This window comes from Strongyloides ratti (assembly GCF_001040885.1).
Source record: "Strongyloides ratti genome assembly S_ratti_ED321, chromosome : X".
Taxonomy (NCBI): domain Eukaryota; kingdom Metazoa; phylum Nematoda; class Chromadorea; order Rhabditida; family Strongyloididae; genus Strongyloides; species Strongyloides ratti.
Genome location: NC_037309.1, coordinates 2,846,491 through 2,865,400, shown reverse-complemented (window position 1 = coordinate 2,865,400; position 18,910 = coordinate 2,846,491). Strand labels below are relative to the sequence as shown.

Below are 18,910 nucleotides of genomic sequence, written 5' to 3'. Positions count from 1 at the left end.
TGACAAATAAAGATAAATGTTCAAAGAAAAAATTACAATAGAAATCAAAAAAGTTGTATAATTTTGAGAAAACCAAAATTATATAACTTACAACTTTCTCGGAATATTAAGTTATTTTGTATTTTGTTGACTTGATAATAGGAGATAGGAAATTATATATATATATATGTATAAAAAAAATATATGATATGATTAAACTTGTGCTTCTCTTCTTACTGAAAATTGTCCAGATCTATTTCCATCATCACTATAATTTGATACATCACGAGTTTCATGTTGTGTTGTATTTACTACACTATTTAATAATGTTGGAACACCATTTTTAATAGGTGCAGGTTTATTAGACCAATCAGATTCTTGATTAAAAGTATTTTGTTGTTGTCCTGAAAATTTTTTTCTTTCACCAAATAATGTATTATCAGAACTATTTACTTTTACATAACCTGAACTTGTATATTTTTTATTATCACTCTCTTTAGCATAACGATTTTTCATTCTAAAAAAAAAAATTGTTTTTGATTATAAAAATATTAAAAATAAATTTTTAAAACGTACATACAAAAAAGAATTATCAAGAATAAAATAAAAATTAATGATAATCCTAAAAGGCAACCTAAAACAATTGTAGCTATACGGAAACCACTTGGAACAAGACCTAATTCAGCATCAGATATAACAACAGTACCACTACATGTTCCATTAACAATTCCATTTGGACATATAGTACAATTAGGTGTTAATGATGCAAAAGTACTTCCAGGAGCACAGGTGTATGCATAACCAGTAATATTTGAGTAACATAATATTTGATTTGTATTTGGGTTTGGTGTATTTTCACAAACAATATCACAATTAGGACCAACTCTATTATCTAAACATTGTGTATAATATTCAAGAGTTAATGTTGATCCAACAAGTTGTCCTGTTAATGTTGGAATTTGTCTATTAGGTGAACCACCAACAGGAGATGCTGATATATTTCTTGTTGATAAAACAAATGTATCAACGTGATATAAATATTGAAAACGTTCTAATGCTCCTGTTTCTGAATTAATAACAACACCAAATTGATGTACAAATATATCAATACTTGTTGGTTTTGATCCCATATTAACTTTTGTTTCTATACCTTGTGAAGTAAGATCTAAATATCCTGTTGAAGGGAAAAATTCACTACTCAAATATTTAACTTCACCTCTTAAAAAAATTATATATATATATTTATATATTAATACTAATACTTACTCAATATTTGACATTACAATAGTAAAACCAAAATTACATGGAATTCTATTTGGTTCAAGATATGGACATAATTTACCTGTTGGACATGAACATGTTGTAGCATTAGGCATAGTTAAAGATGGATTATTATATGAATTTAATTTAACATAAACTTCAGCACCAACTTCAACAATACCTGGTCCTGTACCAGTTACAGCATTATTTCTACTAGGATTAGCAGAAATTAATCCTTGTTGCTTACCATTATTTTGTACATAAGATGATCTCATATTATTAATATTTTTTTGATATCCTTGTTGATTATACATCCCATTAACTTGATTATTTTGTTGATATCTATATAAAAATATTTACTTTATTTAAGTACATACATATATATTATTATTACCTTTGATTATACATATTATTATTATATTGAGCATAAATAAATGGTGAAAATGGTATTGTAGAAAATAGTACAATACCTAACGTTATCAACAATATATGAGTCATTTTTTTTCTAAAAGAAAAAAAAAATTATTTTTTATTTTATAATATAACTTATATAATGATAAAAAAAATTATTATTATATAATCGTACTATTCTATATATATATTATCATTTAATTGATTTATTTTAGTATATTATATTTATATATTGTAGTCCTATATATATATAATAATATAATTGAAAAATAAAAATTATTGATGATAAAATATAGAAGTTAAAAATAAATAATAAAAAAAAATCTATAATAGTACTTTAGATGAAATAATAATATATGAGTAATGATTTAGAAATACTTGATAAAAATAATCATATACAAGAATATAATAATAATTATTATTAAAATGTAAACAAAATATGAATAATAAACAATAAAAATAATTTTAATATTACATTATCTTGAACTTTGAAAGGTGTTTCTTATATATATAATCATTAAATAAATAAATATTCAAGCTAATCAGTGTGATGAGTATACATTTAATCTTACTATAAACAAACTATTTATAACTTTTAATCAAGAAATAAAAGTGATGGCATTAAAGAAAGTTGTATGTCAAAATTTGGACATAAATTAAAAGTATCATACTAAATTAAATGTATCCCTATTAGTAAGCAAATAAAAGATGTAAAAGAAATCATTTTAGAAAGATTTTCATATTTTATCAAATGATGAGACATATATATTTAATGATTAACAAAACAAAGTATACCTACAATAAAATATGATTCATATTTTTATTGATATTATATTATAGAAATTAATTTATATAGTATAAATATTTATAAAAAAAAAAGTGCCAAATAAAAAGGTATATAAATATATATATATATATATTGCCATTAAAATATTTTTTAAAAAGTTACATAAAAGTAATATTTGTTATAATACATTTAAAAGGTTAAGTTTTGAATATATTTAACAATACTTTTTAATTAAATAATAAAATTACCTGGTATGGTAATAAAGAAGATATTATAAATATGACAAAAGGTGTGCGAAATAAACAACAAAAAAAATACTTTGGTAACACTTTATGTTGTTTACATAATTTGCATAGTTAGATCAGGAATTTTTAATGAATTTAAGTGAGGTAAAAATAACGAATAATATAAGTGAGTACACAATAGAATTCTTTACAAATATATTATTTTACAATTTTATTATATAAATATGATAAATGATAAATAGTCAAAAATTATAAAAACAAAAGAATTATATATAAGATTAATAAAATCTTTGAATTTACCTATATTTTTTTGTTTAAATATTATTAAATTTTTATGTCATTACTTAAAAATATAATCTTTATAAAAAAAAAATTTACAATTTTTTATATAAACAATTTTCAAAAATTTTAAGATAGAAAGAATTTAAGAATATTTACTTTTATAATAAAATTTAAATAATATAACCTTTAATACTAAAGTAGAGATGAGAATCAATTTACTATAAAAATGATATTAAAATATATATATATAAAAGTCAATAAAAAAAATTTTTTTATATAAAAAAAATAATTATTTTTATGCCATGTGAAAGTAATAAAATTAATTAATTTAACTCTTTTAAGAAATAAAAAAAAAATTTATTTATATTATAAACGATAAAAAAAAAACTTTAAAATAAATATTAAAAAAAAATGAGAATGATATATAATATGGTAATTAGGTTACATAAAAAAAACTTTTTTATTAGTAACTCTTTTAATAAATATTTTTGCCGACCTTTTAAATGTTTCCGTAACTCAAACAAATAAAGCTATTTAGCTAATAAATATAAACCGCATTTATATCAATCATCAAGAGATCATTTTTATTAAATATCCAGGTCACGATATATAATATTTCAGTACTATATATCAAGCTTCATCTATTTATAGGTAATAAAATATGTTTATTATATAAAATGATATTAATGTATTAAATTTTCAACAGATAAGTATGTTAAAAGAAACAATTCAAAAATTATCAAGTTCTATGTAATAAATGATAGTTTTTTTTTTGTTAAAAAATCAAATAATATTATTCTAGTAGAATAATGTATATTAAAAAAAATATTATTTTAAAAAAAAAATAAAGAAATATAATGATTTTGTCTAATGAAAATAAATGTTAAAATATTAAATTATATCAAAAGACCTCCCTATCTAAAATTCATATAAAAATTTTATTAATAATCTATAAATTTTTGTAAAGCTTACACTACTATAAAATATAATTAGAAATATGCTTTCATAATGATTATAAAAGTTTGTTTAAGATTTCTCTTACTCATCGATATATATATACAAGACTGATAAGAAAAGTAATATATAAATTTTCTCTATACAAATAAAATATTAAATTTTATTGAGAATTAAAATAAAAAAAAAGAATATATTGCGACAAAATTAATTTTATAAAAGGTATGATATAATGGTTATCAAGATAAAAGTATAATTTTATTTTAATAATAAAGATTAAATGTTTACAATATATAAATTGATAACATTATATACTAAAATAAAAATTTAAGCTTCTTCAAGAACAATTATTTTAATAATGTTTTTTAATAGCATATTGTTATTATTTTTTTTGTTCTTACTAACTATTAATGGTGATAAATATGTTTATGATTTTCTTAAATTAAATACAATAAATGTTTATCAAGTTTCAAATGAAACAATTGTATTAACAACAAAAGGATATAATTATAATACATATGATAAACCAAAACCAAATATAAATGGCCAAGCAATTTTTGAAATGTTTAGTAATGTTCCAAAAACATTTGAATATATATTTGATCAATTTTTAATAGGAACTAATGAATATTTAAGATTTATTGATCCTCAAAATGGTGATTATTATAAATATGGAAGTGATATCATTCATAGAGGTAGTCATGCTTATTATCAAATAACAGGAATAAATTCAACAATAGTTTTTGGATGTGACGATACATTAAAAAATGATACATTTAATCATACAGGAATAAAAGTTTTTATACGAGAAAGAAATCCAAATAAATATTGGTGTTCAGGAATAAATAACAATCATAACATTTTTATTGATATAGAACCATATTTTCTATTATCTTACAATTATCCATACACAACACCGACAAATAAATCTTGTACATTTAATGTAAATAGTAACAGTGAATATCTAAGAGTTTTTATTTATGATTTCCGGTTAAATTCAAATGTTAATGAGTTTGTACAAATTTCTGGACAATTGGTTAATTCAATAAATGATGATGATGTTGACCCAAACTTTTTAACAGGATACTTAACTTCTGATTTACCTGTTACATTTTATTATAAAGGAAATATTACAATAAATGTTAGTGAACTAATTGGGCAAAGTTTATCAAAATTTTTTATAAAAATTTCTCCATATAATTCAACAAAATTTGATAATCCATATAATGATTATTGTTTAGGTATAAATGATATATCTCGTTTAAGTCAAAGTGATTCAATAACATTTGGTATTAAATCATATACAAATAGTGATTTTTATAAAATAAATTCAAAATGTACATGGAATTTTAATGATTTAACAAATAAAAATTTAAGATTTTTATTTAACTTAGCTTTTGAATCAGAATATGGTTGTGATTATCTTGAAATGAATGGTTTTGGTGCAAATTTACAAGATATTTGGAAATATCAAGGATTTCAATCACAAAAATTTATTTATGCTACAAATACATCAAATGTTGCTTTAAAATGGATATCTGATGGTGTACAAAATGCCATTGGTTTTATGGGAACCGCAAGATTACAAGGTATTATTAAATAATAATAATTAAATTTTAATAAAAAATTTTAGATTGTTCATGTCCAGAAATACCTTCAACAATAAGTTATAATGATTCTCCAATATATATTTATAATCCTGGTTATAAAGATACAGGAATACCTTATTGTCCAAATGTTATGTGTAATTGGAATATTAATTATAATATTACAAATGAATATTTAATTATTGAAAATATTTTACCTGACTTAAGAAATCCTTCATATTTTGGTAAAATCTCAAATACTATATTTATAATGAACAAATTTAATCGCACATTACTTACATTAACTGCTAGTAATATTTTATTTAAAGAGAAAATTTTATATTCATCAAGTGGTAATACAAATATACAATGGGTATCTGATACAAGTAATGTTTTTGATATTAATAACATTAAAAGAGGATTTAATTTTAAAATAACAACAAAATTATTTTCTAATTTTGAAGAAGAAAGATTAGTTAATTTAACAGATTCTTACAACAATGTTTTTATATCTGGTACTGTTAAGAGTACAATAATTAAAATTATTGGAAATAAAGGATTTATTAAAATAATACCACAAAAATATTTTATGACATCCAATGTTATTTTAGATATATTTAAAAATGACATATCAATGAGTAATATTGTAGATGATTCATATTTTTTTACTTCAGATGCTTACTTATTAGAACCTAGTGGTCTTCTTATTAATAGTAATGTAGTTTATATAAGAATTTACAAAGCAACTGATGATGATAACGACAAAGTCAATTATGACTTTTTTGTGTCTGACCTAAATTTTAATAGTGAAGACACTAATAATTTAGTATACCAACATATACCTCCAAATCAACTTACTGTTATAAATGTTGATAAATTAATGTATATAAATGTTTTTAATGATAACGAAAATATTACTAATGGAATGATTATATCACCAAATGGTACTGAATTAAGTATTTTTAATGAAGAAAATATATTAATATCATTGGATGGTATATATCCACTGTATATTTATGGTAATTCATTATCTTTATCCGTAAAAAATAATTCTCAATCAATTATTTTTTCACCTTTATTAATACCACCAGTTTTAACTTACAAATTTTTTAATAGTCCTGATATTAAGAATATCATATATTCAAAAGATTATATGACTTCATATCCTGAAAAAATGACAAAAATGAATTTTGTTTTTTTAAATGGGCCAAGATCATTTAATCTAATATTTATGGAATTTAGAGGACCAGGTGAAATAGAAATATTAATATATAACGAAGGAAAGTTATATAATAAAGAAATAATAAGTAAAATAAATAAAGAACATTACATTTTTTGTGGTGAAGAAATAGAATTAAACTACGACTCAAAAATTTCAAACTTTTCAATCTTACCCAATACAATTAGTGGATTTAAAGGATTATATCAAGTGAGTTCTTCATGTAAACCAGAAAAAAATTCTTCACTTTCAATTCACGGTACGAATCATTTTTCTATATTTCTTACTATATTCTTGGTAGTTTATTTTATTATTAATCAAATATAAACTTTTTTAATAAAAAAATAACGTATTTATATGTAAATACTATTTAAACAATAAGTTGTAAAGATATTGTTTGTGTATTATTAAACCAATGATAAAGAAATAATTTTTAAATAAAGATAATAATCGAAACTTAAAAACAAAATATTTTTTAAAAAATAATTTTTCATCACAATATCACTTAACTAACTTTCAACTATTTTGAACAAAATACAAAAAAATTTATTATATTAAAGTTTAGTAAAAATAAATGCAAGATAAACGGTATTTCTTAATTTTTTTTAAATCAAACTTTTTACTAATTTGTTAACACTTTCAAATACAATTTTTTTAATTTATCATTGATAATTGTTGTAAAACATACGCTATCAAAATAATAAGTTACAAAAATTGAACTAGAAATAGGAGAGATGTAAACAAAAGAAAATTATTTTCGATTTATCAAAGTAAATATTATTTTCTAATTATTATTATTTACAAAGCAAAATAATCTAAAAATTCGAAAAATAAAAAATACCTTTGGTTAATCATAATTACAAGTTAAAAAAGACTTTTATTCTTAAATAATATTTTTCAAAAATAAAATTTTATTTCTTTTACAAAATTAATAAAAATGATATTATAAATTAAACATAGTAGTAAAGAAAACAAAAAATACATTACACTGAATTAATTTGTTCTAATAACCATAATTATAAAGATAAACTCACAATACATATAAACCAGAATTGGAATAGAAAACATTTTGCCAAATTTTTAAAATTATATTTAACTTTTCTCAAAGAACAAATATGTTGATAACAACAAAAAAAAAACTACTTTTTCACAAAATAAAGATTTGCTCAAAAATAATTGTCAGATGTGCCAAAACTTTATATTTTGAGTGCACAATCACCTTTAAATTTGACTCATTGAAACTCCTTAATTTTTGCTTTCAATATACCCTTTATTACATAACAAATGCATCATATATAAAAAGCTAGCATATGAATATAAATTCTCTATCAAATTCAAGAAAAAATATTTTTTATCTCTTATACATAAGATCAAAAAAGAAAAATTTAGATCAATTGTGAATTTATAAAAATAGTAAAAAAATTTCTTAAAAATATAACCAATTTAGATTAATGGTTTAATAAAAATCAAAAAAAAACTACTCTATTGGTAATATGATATATTTCGATTGAGGTATATAAAGAGAAGAACAAAGAATATTTAGAAAAAATTTCCGCCTTCTGCTATATCTCTCTTCAAAATTGAGATAATTAAAAGCAGTTTTCAGGAATCAACTACTATTCAGTTTTCATGTAGGGTCTACCTTCAAAATTTTTTTATATCTTTAACAGTTTTTGAGATATAAAAAATGATGATAAAAGATAAGGCGCGAAAAAGTACCACAGAATGTATCTCAAGAACGGTTGAAGTTTTTAAAAAGTTTTCAACGTAGACTATACCTAGAATTATTAGAGAAGTCCAGCGCATCTAATTTCATAGCTCTAGGTGCTCATATACTTGAGTTATGAACTCCGTTCTTGAAACTTTTTGGAGACATATTTTTCATTATATCTTGAGTTCTAGAAGTCACAGAAAGATGAGACCACTTTTAATCGACTTCTTGTAAAAATTTGGTCTAGAAAAAATGTTTTTATTTTAATATTTTTTATTTTATCATAGAAGTCGTGTTTTAGAAAAAAATATTCCTCACTTTCACCTTCAACTTTGAAGCGTCACAACTTTTCGAATTTTATATTTGGTATAGCCTTGATTATATTCAAAATTCATTATTTTTCAAGGGCTATCAACTGAGGGTAATTTTAGATTTAAATTCCAAAAAAAAGTTTTTTTTACTTATTATGCCTGAGGTCAAATTGAAAACACATTTATCATTTCTGAATCTATGAAAATAGTTAAGATATTTTTACGAAGGTTAATTTTTTTCTAGATATACGTATTATTAAGAATCTAATATTAATAATTTCAGTATAATATGTTTTATTATAGTAAAGGTGGGAACAGGTAATATAATAAAAGACGAGGTATGTAAAGGCAAGAACAATGAATATTTGGAAAAAATTTCCGCCTTCTGTTATATCTTGCTTCAAAATAGAGATAATTAAAAGCAGTTTTTTGGAATCGACTACCATTCAGTTTTCATGTAGGGTCTACCTTCAAAATTTTTTTATATCTTCAACAGTTTTTGAGGTATAAAAAATGATGATAAAAGATAAGGCGCGAAAAAGTACCACAGAATGTATCTCAAGAACGGCTGAAAATTTTTAAAAGTTTTTAACGTAGACTACACCTAGAATTCTTAGAGAAGTACAGCGCATCTGGTTTCAAAGCTCTAGGTGCTCATATACCTGAGTTATGAACTTCGTTCTTGAAACTTTTTGAAGACACATTTTTCATTATATCTTGAGTTCTAGAAGTCACAGAAAATTGAGACCATCTTTAATCGACTTCTCGTAAAATTCTGGTCTAGAAAACTTGTTTAAATTTTAATATTTTTAATTTTATCATAAAAGTCATGTTTTAGAAAAAAATATTCCCCACTTTCGCCTTCAACTTTGAAGCGCCACAACTTTTGAAGTTTTGATTTTAGCATAGCCTTGATTATATTTAAAATTCATTATTTTTCAATGGCTATCAACTGAGGGTAATTTTAGATTCAAATTCCAAAAAAAAGTTTTTTTTTCCTATTTTGCTTGAGGTTAAATTGAAAACATATTTATCATTTCTGAATCCATGAAAATAGTAAAGATATTTTTATGAAGTCAATTTTTTCTAGATATACGTATTATTAAGAATCAAATATTAATAATTTCAGTATAATATGTTATATTATAGTAAAGGTATAAACAGGTAATACAATAAAAAACGAGGTATATAAAGACAAGAACAATGAATATTTGGAAAAAATTTCCGCCTTCTGTTATATCTTGCTTCAAAATAGAGATAATTAAAAGCAGTTTTTTGGAATCGACTACTATTCAGTTTTCATCTAGGGTCTACCTTCAAACTTTTTTTATATCTCTAATAGTTTTTGAGATATAAAAAATGATGATAAAAGATAAGGCGCGAAAAAGTACCACAGAATGTATCTCAAGAACGGTTGAAGTTTTTAAAAAGTTTCCAACGTAGACTACACCTAGAATTCTTAGAGAAGTACAGCGCATCTGGTTTCATAGCTTTAGGTGCTCATATACCTGAGTTATGAACTCCGTTCTTGAAACTTTTTGAAGACACATTTTTCATTATTTCTTGAGTTCTAGAAGTCACAGAAAGATGAGACCACTTTTAATCGACTTCTCGTAAAAATCTGGTCTAGAAAAAGTGTTTTTATTTCAATATTTTTAATTTTTTTGTAAAAGTCATGTTTTAGAAAAAAATATTCCCCACTTTCGCCTTCAACTTTGAAGCGCCACAACTTTTGAAGTTTTGATTTTAGCATAGCCTTGATTATATTTAAAATTCATTATTTTTCAAGGGCTATCAAATGAAAGCAATTTTAGATTCAAATTCCAGAAAAAAGTTTTTTTTTCCTATTTTGCTTGAGGTCAAATTGAAAACACATTTATCATTTCTGAATCTATGAAAATAGTTAAGATATTTTTACGAAGTCAATTTTTTCTAGATATACGTATTATTAAGAATCTAATATTAATAATTTCATTATTATATGTTATATTATAGTAAAGGTGGGAACAGGTAATATAATAAAAGACGAGGTATGTAAAGGCAAGAACAAAGAATATTTAGAAAAAATTTCCGCCTTTTGCTATATCTTTTTTCAAAATTGAGATAATTAAAAGCAGTTTTCTGGAATCAACTTCTATTCAGTTTTCATCTAGGGTCTACCTTCAAACTTTTTTTATATCTTCAGCAGTTTTTGAGATATAAAAAATAATGATAAAAGATAAGGCGCGAAAAAATACCAGAAATTGTATCTCAAGAACGGTTGAAAATTTTAAAAAGTTTTCAACGTGGACTATACCTAGAATTCTTAGAGAAGTCCAGCGCATCTGGTTTCAAAGCGCCAGGTGCTCATATACTTGAGTTATGAACTCCGTTCTTGAAACTTTTTGAAGACACATTTTTCATTATATCTTGAGTTCTAGAAGTCACAGAAAGATGAGACCACTTTCAATCGACTTCTCGTAAAAATCTGATTTAGATTAGTTGTTTTTTATTCATTATTTTTAATTATATTGTAGATGTCATTTTTTAGAAAAAAAATATTCCCCATTTTTGCTTTTCAGTTTTAATTACTTAAAATTCTTTAAATTTTATTATTAATTTTATCATAATTATATTTAAAATTCATTATTTTTCAAAGGATTTTATATGTGTATGTTTTTGTATAATTTAAAAACTAAACTTTTCTTTTTGTTTTTATGCTTCAGGTCAAATTGAAAGTTTTTGGTCTTTTCGTGAACCTATAAATTAACTAATTTATTTCTACAGAAACAATTCAGTCTAGAATTAATTTGAAAAATATTTATTGAAACTAGTCTCATGTTAACATAATATGTTTATTATAAGATATTTGAAAGTTAAAAAGAATGGAAACTAAAAAAATAATTAAGTCTTATGTTATATCTCTTTTTATTTTAAAGATAAAAACAAGTAAATTTTTAGTATCAACTAATAATTGTTTTTCATGAAGAATCTATGTTCAAAGTATTTTTATATCTTTAGTATTTATTAGTTCAAATAAAATGTTATTTTTTTTTCAAAACTTTATTTATTTGTTTAGATATGAATTAACAATAAAATATGATTAAAGTTAATCAAAATGTTGCTATTTTACAAACAATTATTTTTGCTTTTTAAGTAATGAAATTTAATATTATTGAGTTTAGTTAAAAAAAAAATAATTTAAAAAAAGAATTCATCACTGTTATCATCAATGGCCACGTGATTATAGTAACGTCCACGAATTTGTTTAAGTTTTGGGATTCCTGCAACGGCACCTGATTCAATACCACATTCATCAGTACCTCTTCTTATTCTAAAGAAACCATTCTCACCCCAATCTTCATTCCATGAGTTGGCAATAAGCCAATATTTTTCACCATTATCAACACCCCATCCAATCATTTTAACAGCATGTCCACCACCAAGTTTGCCACCAACATGATGATACACACCTTCTTTATAATTTAAGAAATCATCGTAAACTTCAAAAGCAACTTGTATAGGACCATTTGCCATTAATTCTTTTTGAATAGCAATTTCATCATCCTTTATTGAATAAGCAATTCTTCCATAAAATTTATCTTGTTCATAACTTTTGTCTGTATAACCTGATTGACATTTTCTTTCACATTTTGGTGTTGGATAAAGATCATGTTGACATGGTTTATAAGTTGTCTTATTAGAATGATGTTCACAATTAGGGAAAGGATAATAACGGCATCCAGAATGTTCTTTAAAACCAGATCCAGTAACAATACCTGTCTTAACAAAATATTTCCATGCTGAGAATGGATCTCCACCATTACATCCAAAACCACATGATTTACAACAACTAAGAAGATCAACATTTGAAAGGGTTACTTGAATTTGACCCTCTGAATGAATACAAATTCTATCAGAAGCAGCTTCAACCATTGATGTTGACCAACAACTTCCACAACTACTTTGATCTCTTATTTTTTTAATACTATCACATTCTGGCCAGGCATCACGAGCATCAAATGATTCTGGAATATCCATAACAAGATCTTTTGTTGCAGAGACATGTTTTCTAGCTTTAACAGAATTACGAACATGATTAACACCCATTAATCCATATCTAACTCTAGCATCATAAGAATTTATTCTTTCATGATATTCTGCTCTCCATGAACTTTGTTTACTATTAACATAATCAATTAAATCTTGTCCAGAAAGATTTTCAGGATCAAAATCATCTAACTGTCCAAAAATTGTAATAAAAAGTGGTAATAAAAAGATTAATATCTTAAAATATATTTTTAATTATTTTTATATAAAAATAAAATAACTTACCTTACCCATAATATTTTGTTTTAAATGACAAAAATAATAAAAATTACTACTCTTTATATATGATATTTTTAACTATAGATAGGTCAAAAAATATCTAATCTAATCTAAGGATGGTCAATCAAACAAGCATTAGTGTAAAGAATAAAGATTATAAAGTATAGATAATAATGTTCAAATAATATTGACAGTTACTACTGAAGGCCTAACTATTAAAAATGATTAGACAATCTAATAATACATTAAATTTTTAATTGTTATATAAGTTATTTTCAAAATGGTTATTATAACTTTTAAATTAATATTATATATTTAAGATATATTACTATAGTATAGTAATTATAGTTATATATTAAAGAAAAATTTTTTTAACAAAATTATTGTCTTATCAAAATGTTATAGTGATAAAAAAAAAAGTTTTAATAATAATTTTTATGATAATAATATAAAATAAAATCATATATTTAAATTATAAAAAAGGTTTTATGTAAATAGTTACTTGATACTAAAAAAAGATCTTTAATAATATTATTATTAATATAATCTTATCATATATTTATATTTAATTACTATAGATAATATGCTATGAAGAATATATTTACTTAAATGTATCAATTCTATGAAGGTCTAAATTGCTAAGACTTAATACTTGTCCAAGAGCTTTTAGCATATTACGGCGGCTTATGAAATCATTACTTCTAGTATTTAAATAACTTATAAATACATTTCTTATATATTGAAAATCATTAACCTGTAATTGTTTTGTTGAACCTCGTATATCACGAATTTGATCTTGAAGAAGTTGAATTTGTGATTCATACTCCATTTGCGCTCCTAATTTTTCTTTAAGGCAATCATTATATTTTCCCTCCAATAAAACAAATTCTTTTTGAATATTTTCAAGAATTTTTTCTTTTTTTGTTAATTGTTCAACATAGTGATGAACAAGAACAGTCTCTTCAGTATTTGTTAAATTTGATTTCACATTCTCATTATGATGATGATTATTTTTATCATTAATTAATGAATACAAATCAGTTGTTGTAGAGGAGTTTCTTGATAGTGATCGTTTTCTCTCAAAATTATTACTGTTTCCTTGGATTTGTCCTTTAATTTTACATATTTCTGAATATTTTTTTAATAAATCAATTTCTTCACGTTGTTCTTTTATTATTTTTTTAAATTTTTCTATTTCTAATGATTGTTTTTTATATACATCTTTAACAAAACTATTTGCGTCATCAATCAACATAAAAAGTAAATGATTAATTTCTTTTTTAAATGATTGTAAATTTTCTAACATATATGATTTGATCTTAAATAAATGAATATAATATTAAATTTAATATTATTTTTGTTTACTTATCAACTTACATTCATCATATCGAAAGATATATTTGTTATCTCTTTTAAAATACTATCTAAGTCATCTTTTTTTATCAATTCTTTGCACACATTGATAGAGCATTTGTGACAAATAGATGTCCGGCACTTATTATCGTTTTCAAAAATATTTGAAATGTTATAATTTAAGTTATTTTCTATTATTTCAAAATTTTGTTTTTGTTTACATAAATCAAAACTTTTATCTTCTTCCTCTGATACTAAAGAATTTTTTCTACTATGAGATGTCATATTTTTTAACTGTTCTATTTCTTTCTCTAGAGATGATATTTTTTCTAAGTAAGATGTATTTTCATTTGCCAACTCAGCAACTTTTAATGTTGATATTTCATTTGCACTTTCTAAATTAGCTATACGAATATCCTTTTCAATATTTATTTTGTAAAGATTTTCTATTTTTTTATTCAATGATTTACTATCGGTTTCAAATGTTTTCTAAAAAATATGATAATAAAATAAATATCTTTATATATCATACCTTTGTATCAATTAATAAATTTTGTATATGAATTGTATTATTTAATTTATTATTTTCTATTAAATCATTATCATTATTTTCTTTTTTATTTTTAAATTTTTCATACAGGTTATTAACTTTATCAAAATTGAGTGTTATATCACTACTATCATCAATATTCAAACCTGCCTGTTTAATTTTATCTTTTATCAATTTTAATTCTTTTCTACTTTCGTTATATTTTTCTAATAATCCTTTTCTATCAGCTAATAATATTTTTTCTTTTTTTAAACGTTGTTTTTCACCTTCTGCTAACATTGATCTTAACTTATTGACTGATTCATCATCAACAGTTACCATTTTCATTGTTTCAACTACCTCTTGAAGGCGTCTCTTTTCATCTTCTTGTTCTTTATAAGCTTGTAACAATGTCTGAATTTTTTGTTTATATAATTCCACATCAGATGAAGGATTGTTTGTTATTTTAATATTTTGCTTTTTATCACCCATTTTCTGGAATAAATATAAAAAACAATTACATATTTTAAAAAAATAGGACATAAAAACTTTTAAGAAGTTCAATAATTATCCTTATTAATGAAATAGTTATATAAAAAAAATAATAGTATAATAAAAATATTAATACCAAAGTAATATAATAACAATTTGATAAAAAAAAATAAAAAAAATAAGGATATTGTTTAATTATACATTTATAATTAATTATAGCTAATAAAATGCTATATAAAATACTCTATAAATAAACTATTTTTAGACAATTATACTATAATATAATAAAGGACAACAAATCATGATATCTCAACACAAAATTTGGAATATCATATACTAAAATATTATAACTATTTTTATTAATTAATTACGAAATAAAGATTATATATTATTTATCATTAAATTATTAATTAAATATATTTATTAAATAAAATACAAATTTTGTAATGCATTATTAAAAAGAAAAAAGACAATATAGAATATAATATTAAAATCGCATGACATAGTCCATTTACAAAGCTAATTCCATTAAAAATAATTTATATAGCAATATTTAAAATTTTTTTATAATTTCTTATTTACATTTAAAAAAAAAATAATAATGTGACTTAACATTCAAATTAAATGTTGTCATAATAGTGGAAAGTATATGCGTATATATATATAAATAATATTGTTAAAAATAAAAATAATGTCTCTCAAAATATTTAAAATTTTCTGACAATTGATAATGAATATTATATACAAAATTATTGATAGGAAAATTATATTATAATTATTATAAGAAATGTTAATTTAGTTATAAATATTATACATTTAAATATTAAAAAAAATTTACGTTTGTTTTGTATTATTATCATCAGTAACATCTTTTCTTTTCAATTTTCCATAATAATTTTCTGTATTTTGTTGCATTATTTTACTTCTTTCAGCACAACATTCTCTGTTACAACGTTCAAGATATTCATATTCATGGCGAAGTCTATGTGTACCATTATTATTACCAAAATATTCTTGATTATTTTGATTTTCTTCATATCTTTTATTTTTTAAATAATCGTAAAAATAACTGGTTATAGTTAGTGTTGTATTTGGTTTAGCAACCATTATTTCAAACTTTTCTATAAAAATAAAGAAATATAAATAAATTATTGATAAAATGTTTATTTATTTTTTATTCTCGTTAAACATTATTTTAAAAAATATAAAACTATTTATTAATCTAATGTTGTATAAAAGAGCTGTGAAAAAATATAAAATTATCTTTTTAATGAAATGTAAAAAAATAAAATGAAATAACTATAAAAATATATGTTATTAACAAAAAAAAAAACTCTCCACATCAAGTACCTTCTATAAATGTAATTAGTATATTTTTTTTTGGAGTTTAAAGAATATAGCACGTGTTAAATAGTAAATAAATATATATGGGAAACAAAAAAAAATTTATTTTAAAGACATAAAAAAAGGATAAAAGAATGAAGATTAATTTAATTACTTTTTCTATACTTTATAATTTGAATAAATAATTAATTAAAATTATATACAAACTTTTTCTTTTGCAGATATATTATTAAATATTCTTAATAATATATGTTATCCATAAAATATATCATATTTTTTATTTTATAAGAGTTAAAATTTAAATTTATTAATAAAAACTTTAAATAGGAGCAAGCAAATATAAATGACAATACTATATCATAAAGTTAAAATCTTTTATCTGTTTTGTGTATAAAATTGAAATGTACATTTAAAAGATAGACCAAAAAATGTAAAAAAAAAATATGGTATAGATATATAAATAGATAGACGTGATCATTTAACTTTTTTTTTTAAATATTTAATTTTATACTTAATTATTTTCTCATAATTACATTACATACTCACAACATACATTTTAATGTTATTATAAAAAGTAACCTAAAAAAAACTTGGCTAATTGAAAAGACATTACCATTAAAAATAGATAAATTTTTTTTTCTTCATACTATATCAAATTTATTCTTTTATAAAAATACATATAAAGTAAATATTCTATAAAATTTTAATGTATATATATATATATATATATATATACTTCAAAAAATTTTTCTTTTAAAAGATTGTTTTTTTTTTTATAAGAGTACAAATTTTTTAATTAATTTAGATATTTTTGTATACGGCATTTAATAATTTATTATAAAAACACTTCATATCTTAATTAATATTTATTTTAAATTTCAACATTTTTTTTTATCTTATTACATCTTTTTTTTATAGTTTTCCTTCTTCATAATAAAATAATTAATTTTTTTAAACTTTATTATTATTTTCTAACAAATATATCAATAATGATATTGTAAAAAAGGTAAAAAAAATATTAAAAAAAAAAAAATTGAAATTTTAAAACAGACATCAAATATTTATAACAAATCAACTAACAATTATTTACTATAAAAAAAAGTTTTTGACATTTCTTTTATAAAATAGGTTGTTAGAAACAACTATTATCAAAACATATAACATATATATTCATATTTATTTAACTATGATCAGATATGTATTTTACTACGCAATTTGTTTTAATCATAAATATGTGGATATCAAAAAAGAAAATAAAATAATAAAAACAATATTTATTGTTATTTATTTATTTTAAAAATAAAATTATTTCTTTATAAAAGTCTATTGTTTTGTCCTCATTTTAAACCTTCACTTTATGAAATATAAAGAACGTAAGTGATTTCATTAGGTAGATGTGCGTAATATAACAAGGTTGATAGATACTTAGATTGAAAGTGATATAAGAAAATATTCTTTTTTTTTTACAATTAAATTAAACATGAGGTTAAATGAATAATAAGTTAAAAGAGTCATTCATTCATTCTTTGTAGTTCTTGAGTATTATTGCCGTAATATGTAATTATTTTTTACTACTTCTAATATCATCTGATCACTTTTAAGATAGAGAATAAAAAAAAAATTAAGAATAGCTTATTTCTTAATATTTATGACAAAAGACCCTTATTTGAAATCATTACTAATTACTTATATTTTTATATAATTTAAATATTTTGTTCTTAATTTTAAGAAATAAAATAATATGATATTATACAAATTTTAATTTATCTTCTACATATCATTCAATTATTCTTATTTTAAAATATAATATATTGATTATTTTTTAGTTAGTGGATATATCAGAGATGCTTTATGTAATATATTTTGATTGTTAGAAAATAAAGGATAATTTTTGTTTAGTGGTTTAACATATTTTTTTTTATTTAACACACCACAAATTTGGCTCTAACCCCTTTTATTGTTTTTCTATTACATTTTGTCATATATTTGTTTTTTTATTTCCCTTTCTCCTCATACTTTTTAAAGATAAAGAAATATGATTTGAACAGCTATTTAAACGTTAACAACTTGTAAAATATTTTACTATTTTAAATGATATAATTTTTTTTTTTAACTTTCTTGTATTAAAATATATTATAT

General features: G+C 21.4%; 5 protein-coding genes across 5 annotated transcripts; 1 reads left to right on the top strand and 4 right to left on the bottom strand.

Moving 5' to 3' along the window:
* Positions 1-192: 192 nt before the first annotated feature.
* SRAE_X000060300 (Hypothetical protein) lies at positions 193-1,737 on the bottom strand (the record flags this gene model as incomplete). Its single annotated transcript, XM_024644967.1, has 4 exons — positions 193-496; positions 556-1,197; positions 1,246-1,581; positions 1,634-1,737. 4 exons carry the CDS (start codon positions 1,735-1,737, stop codon positions 193-195), a joined length of 1,386 nt encoding a protein of 461 aa, XP_024510472.1.
* Positions 1,738-4,276: 2,539 nt separating this feature from the next.
* Positions 4,277-10,264, top strand: SRAE_X000060200 (CUB domain-containing protein; the record flags this gene model as incomplete). Its single annotated transcript, XM_024644966.1, has 3 exons — positions 4,277-5,507; positions 5,552-6,982; positions 10,134-10,264. The coding sequence occupies 3 exons, from the start codon at positions 4,277-4,279 to the stop codon at positions 10,262-10,264; spliced, it is 2,793 nt and encodes a 930-aa protein (XP_024510471.1).
* Positions 10,265-11,925: 1,661 nt separating this feature from the next.
* SRAE_X000060100 (Cathepsin B) lies at positions 11,926-13,068 on the bottom strand (the record flags this gene model as incomplete). The annotated part of the gene is made up of 2 exons (XM_024644965.1): positions 11,926-13,011; positions 13,060-13,068. 2 exons carry the CDS (start codon positions 13,066-13,068, stop codon positions 11,926-11,928), a joined length of 1,095 nt encoding a protein of 364 aa, XP_024510470.1.
* Positions 13,069-13,654: 586 nt separating this feature from the next.
* Positions 13,655-15,427, bottom strand: SRAE_X000060000 (GRIP domain-containing protein; the record flags this gene model as incomplete). The annotated part of the gene is made up of 3 exons (XM_024644964.1): positions 13,655-14,371; positions 14,431-14,895; positions 14,939-15,427. 3 exons carry the CDS (start codon positions 15,425-15,427, stop codon positions 13,655-13,657), a joined length of 1,671 nt encoding a protein of 556 aa, XP_024510469.1.
* An 834-nt stretch (positions 15,428-16,261) lies between these two features.
* On the bottom strand, positions 16,262-16,534 carry SRAE_X000059900 (Hypothetical protein; the record flags this gene model as incomplete). The annotated part of the gene is made up of 1 exon (XM_024644962.1): positions 16,262-16,534. The coding sequence occupies one exon, from the start codon at positions 16,532-16,534 to the stop codon at positions 16,262-16,264; it is 273 nt and encodes a 90-aa protein (XP_024510468.1).
* Positions 16,535-18,910: the final 2,376 nt, after the last annotated feature.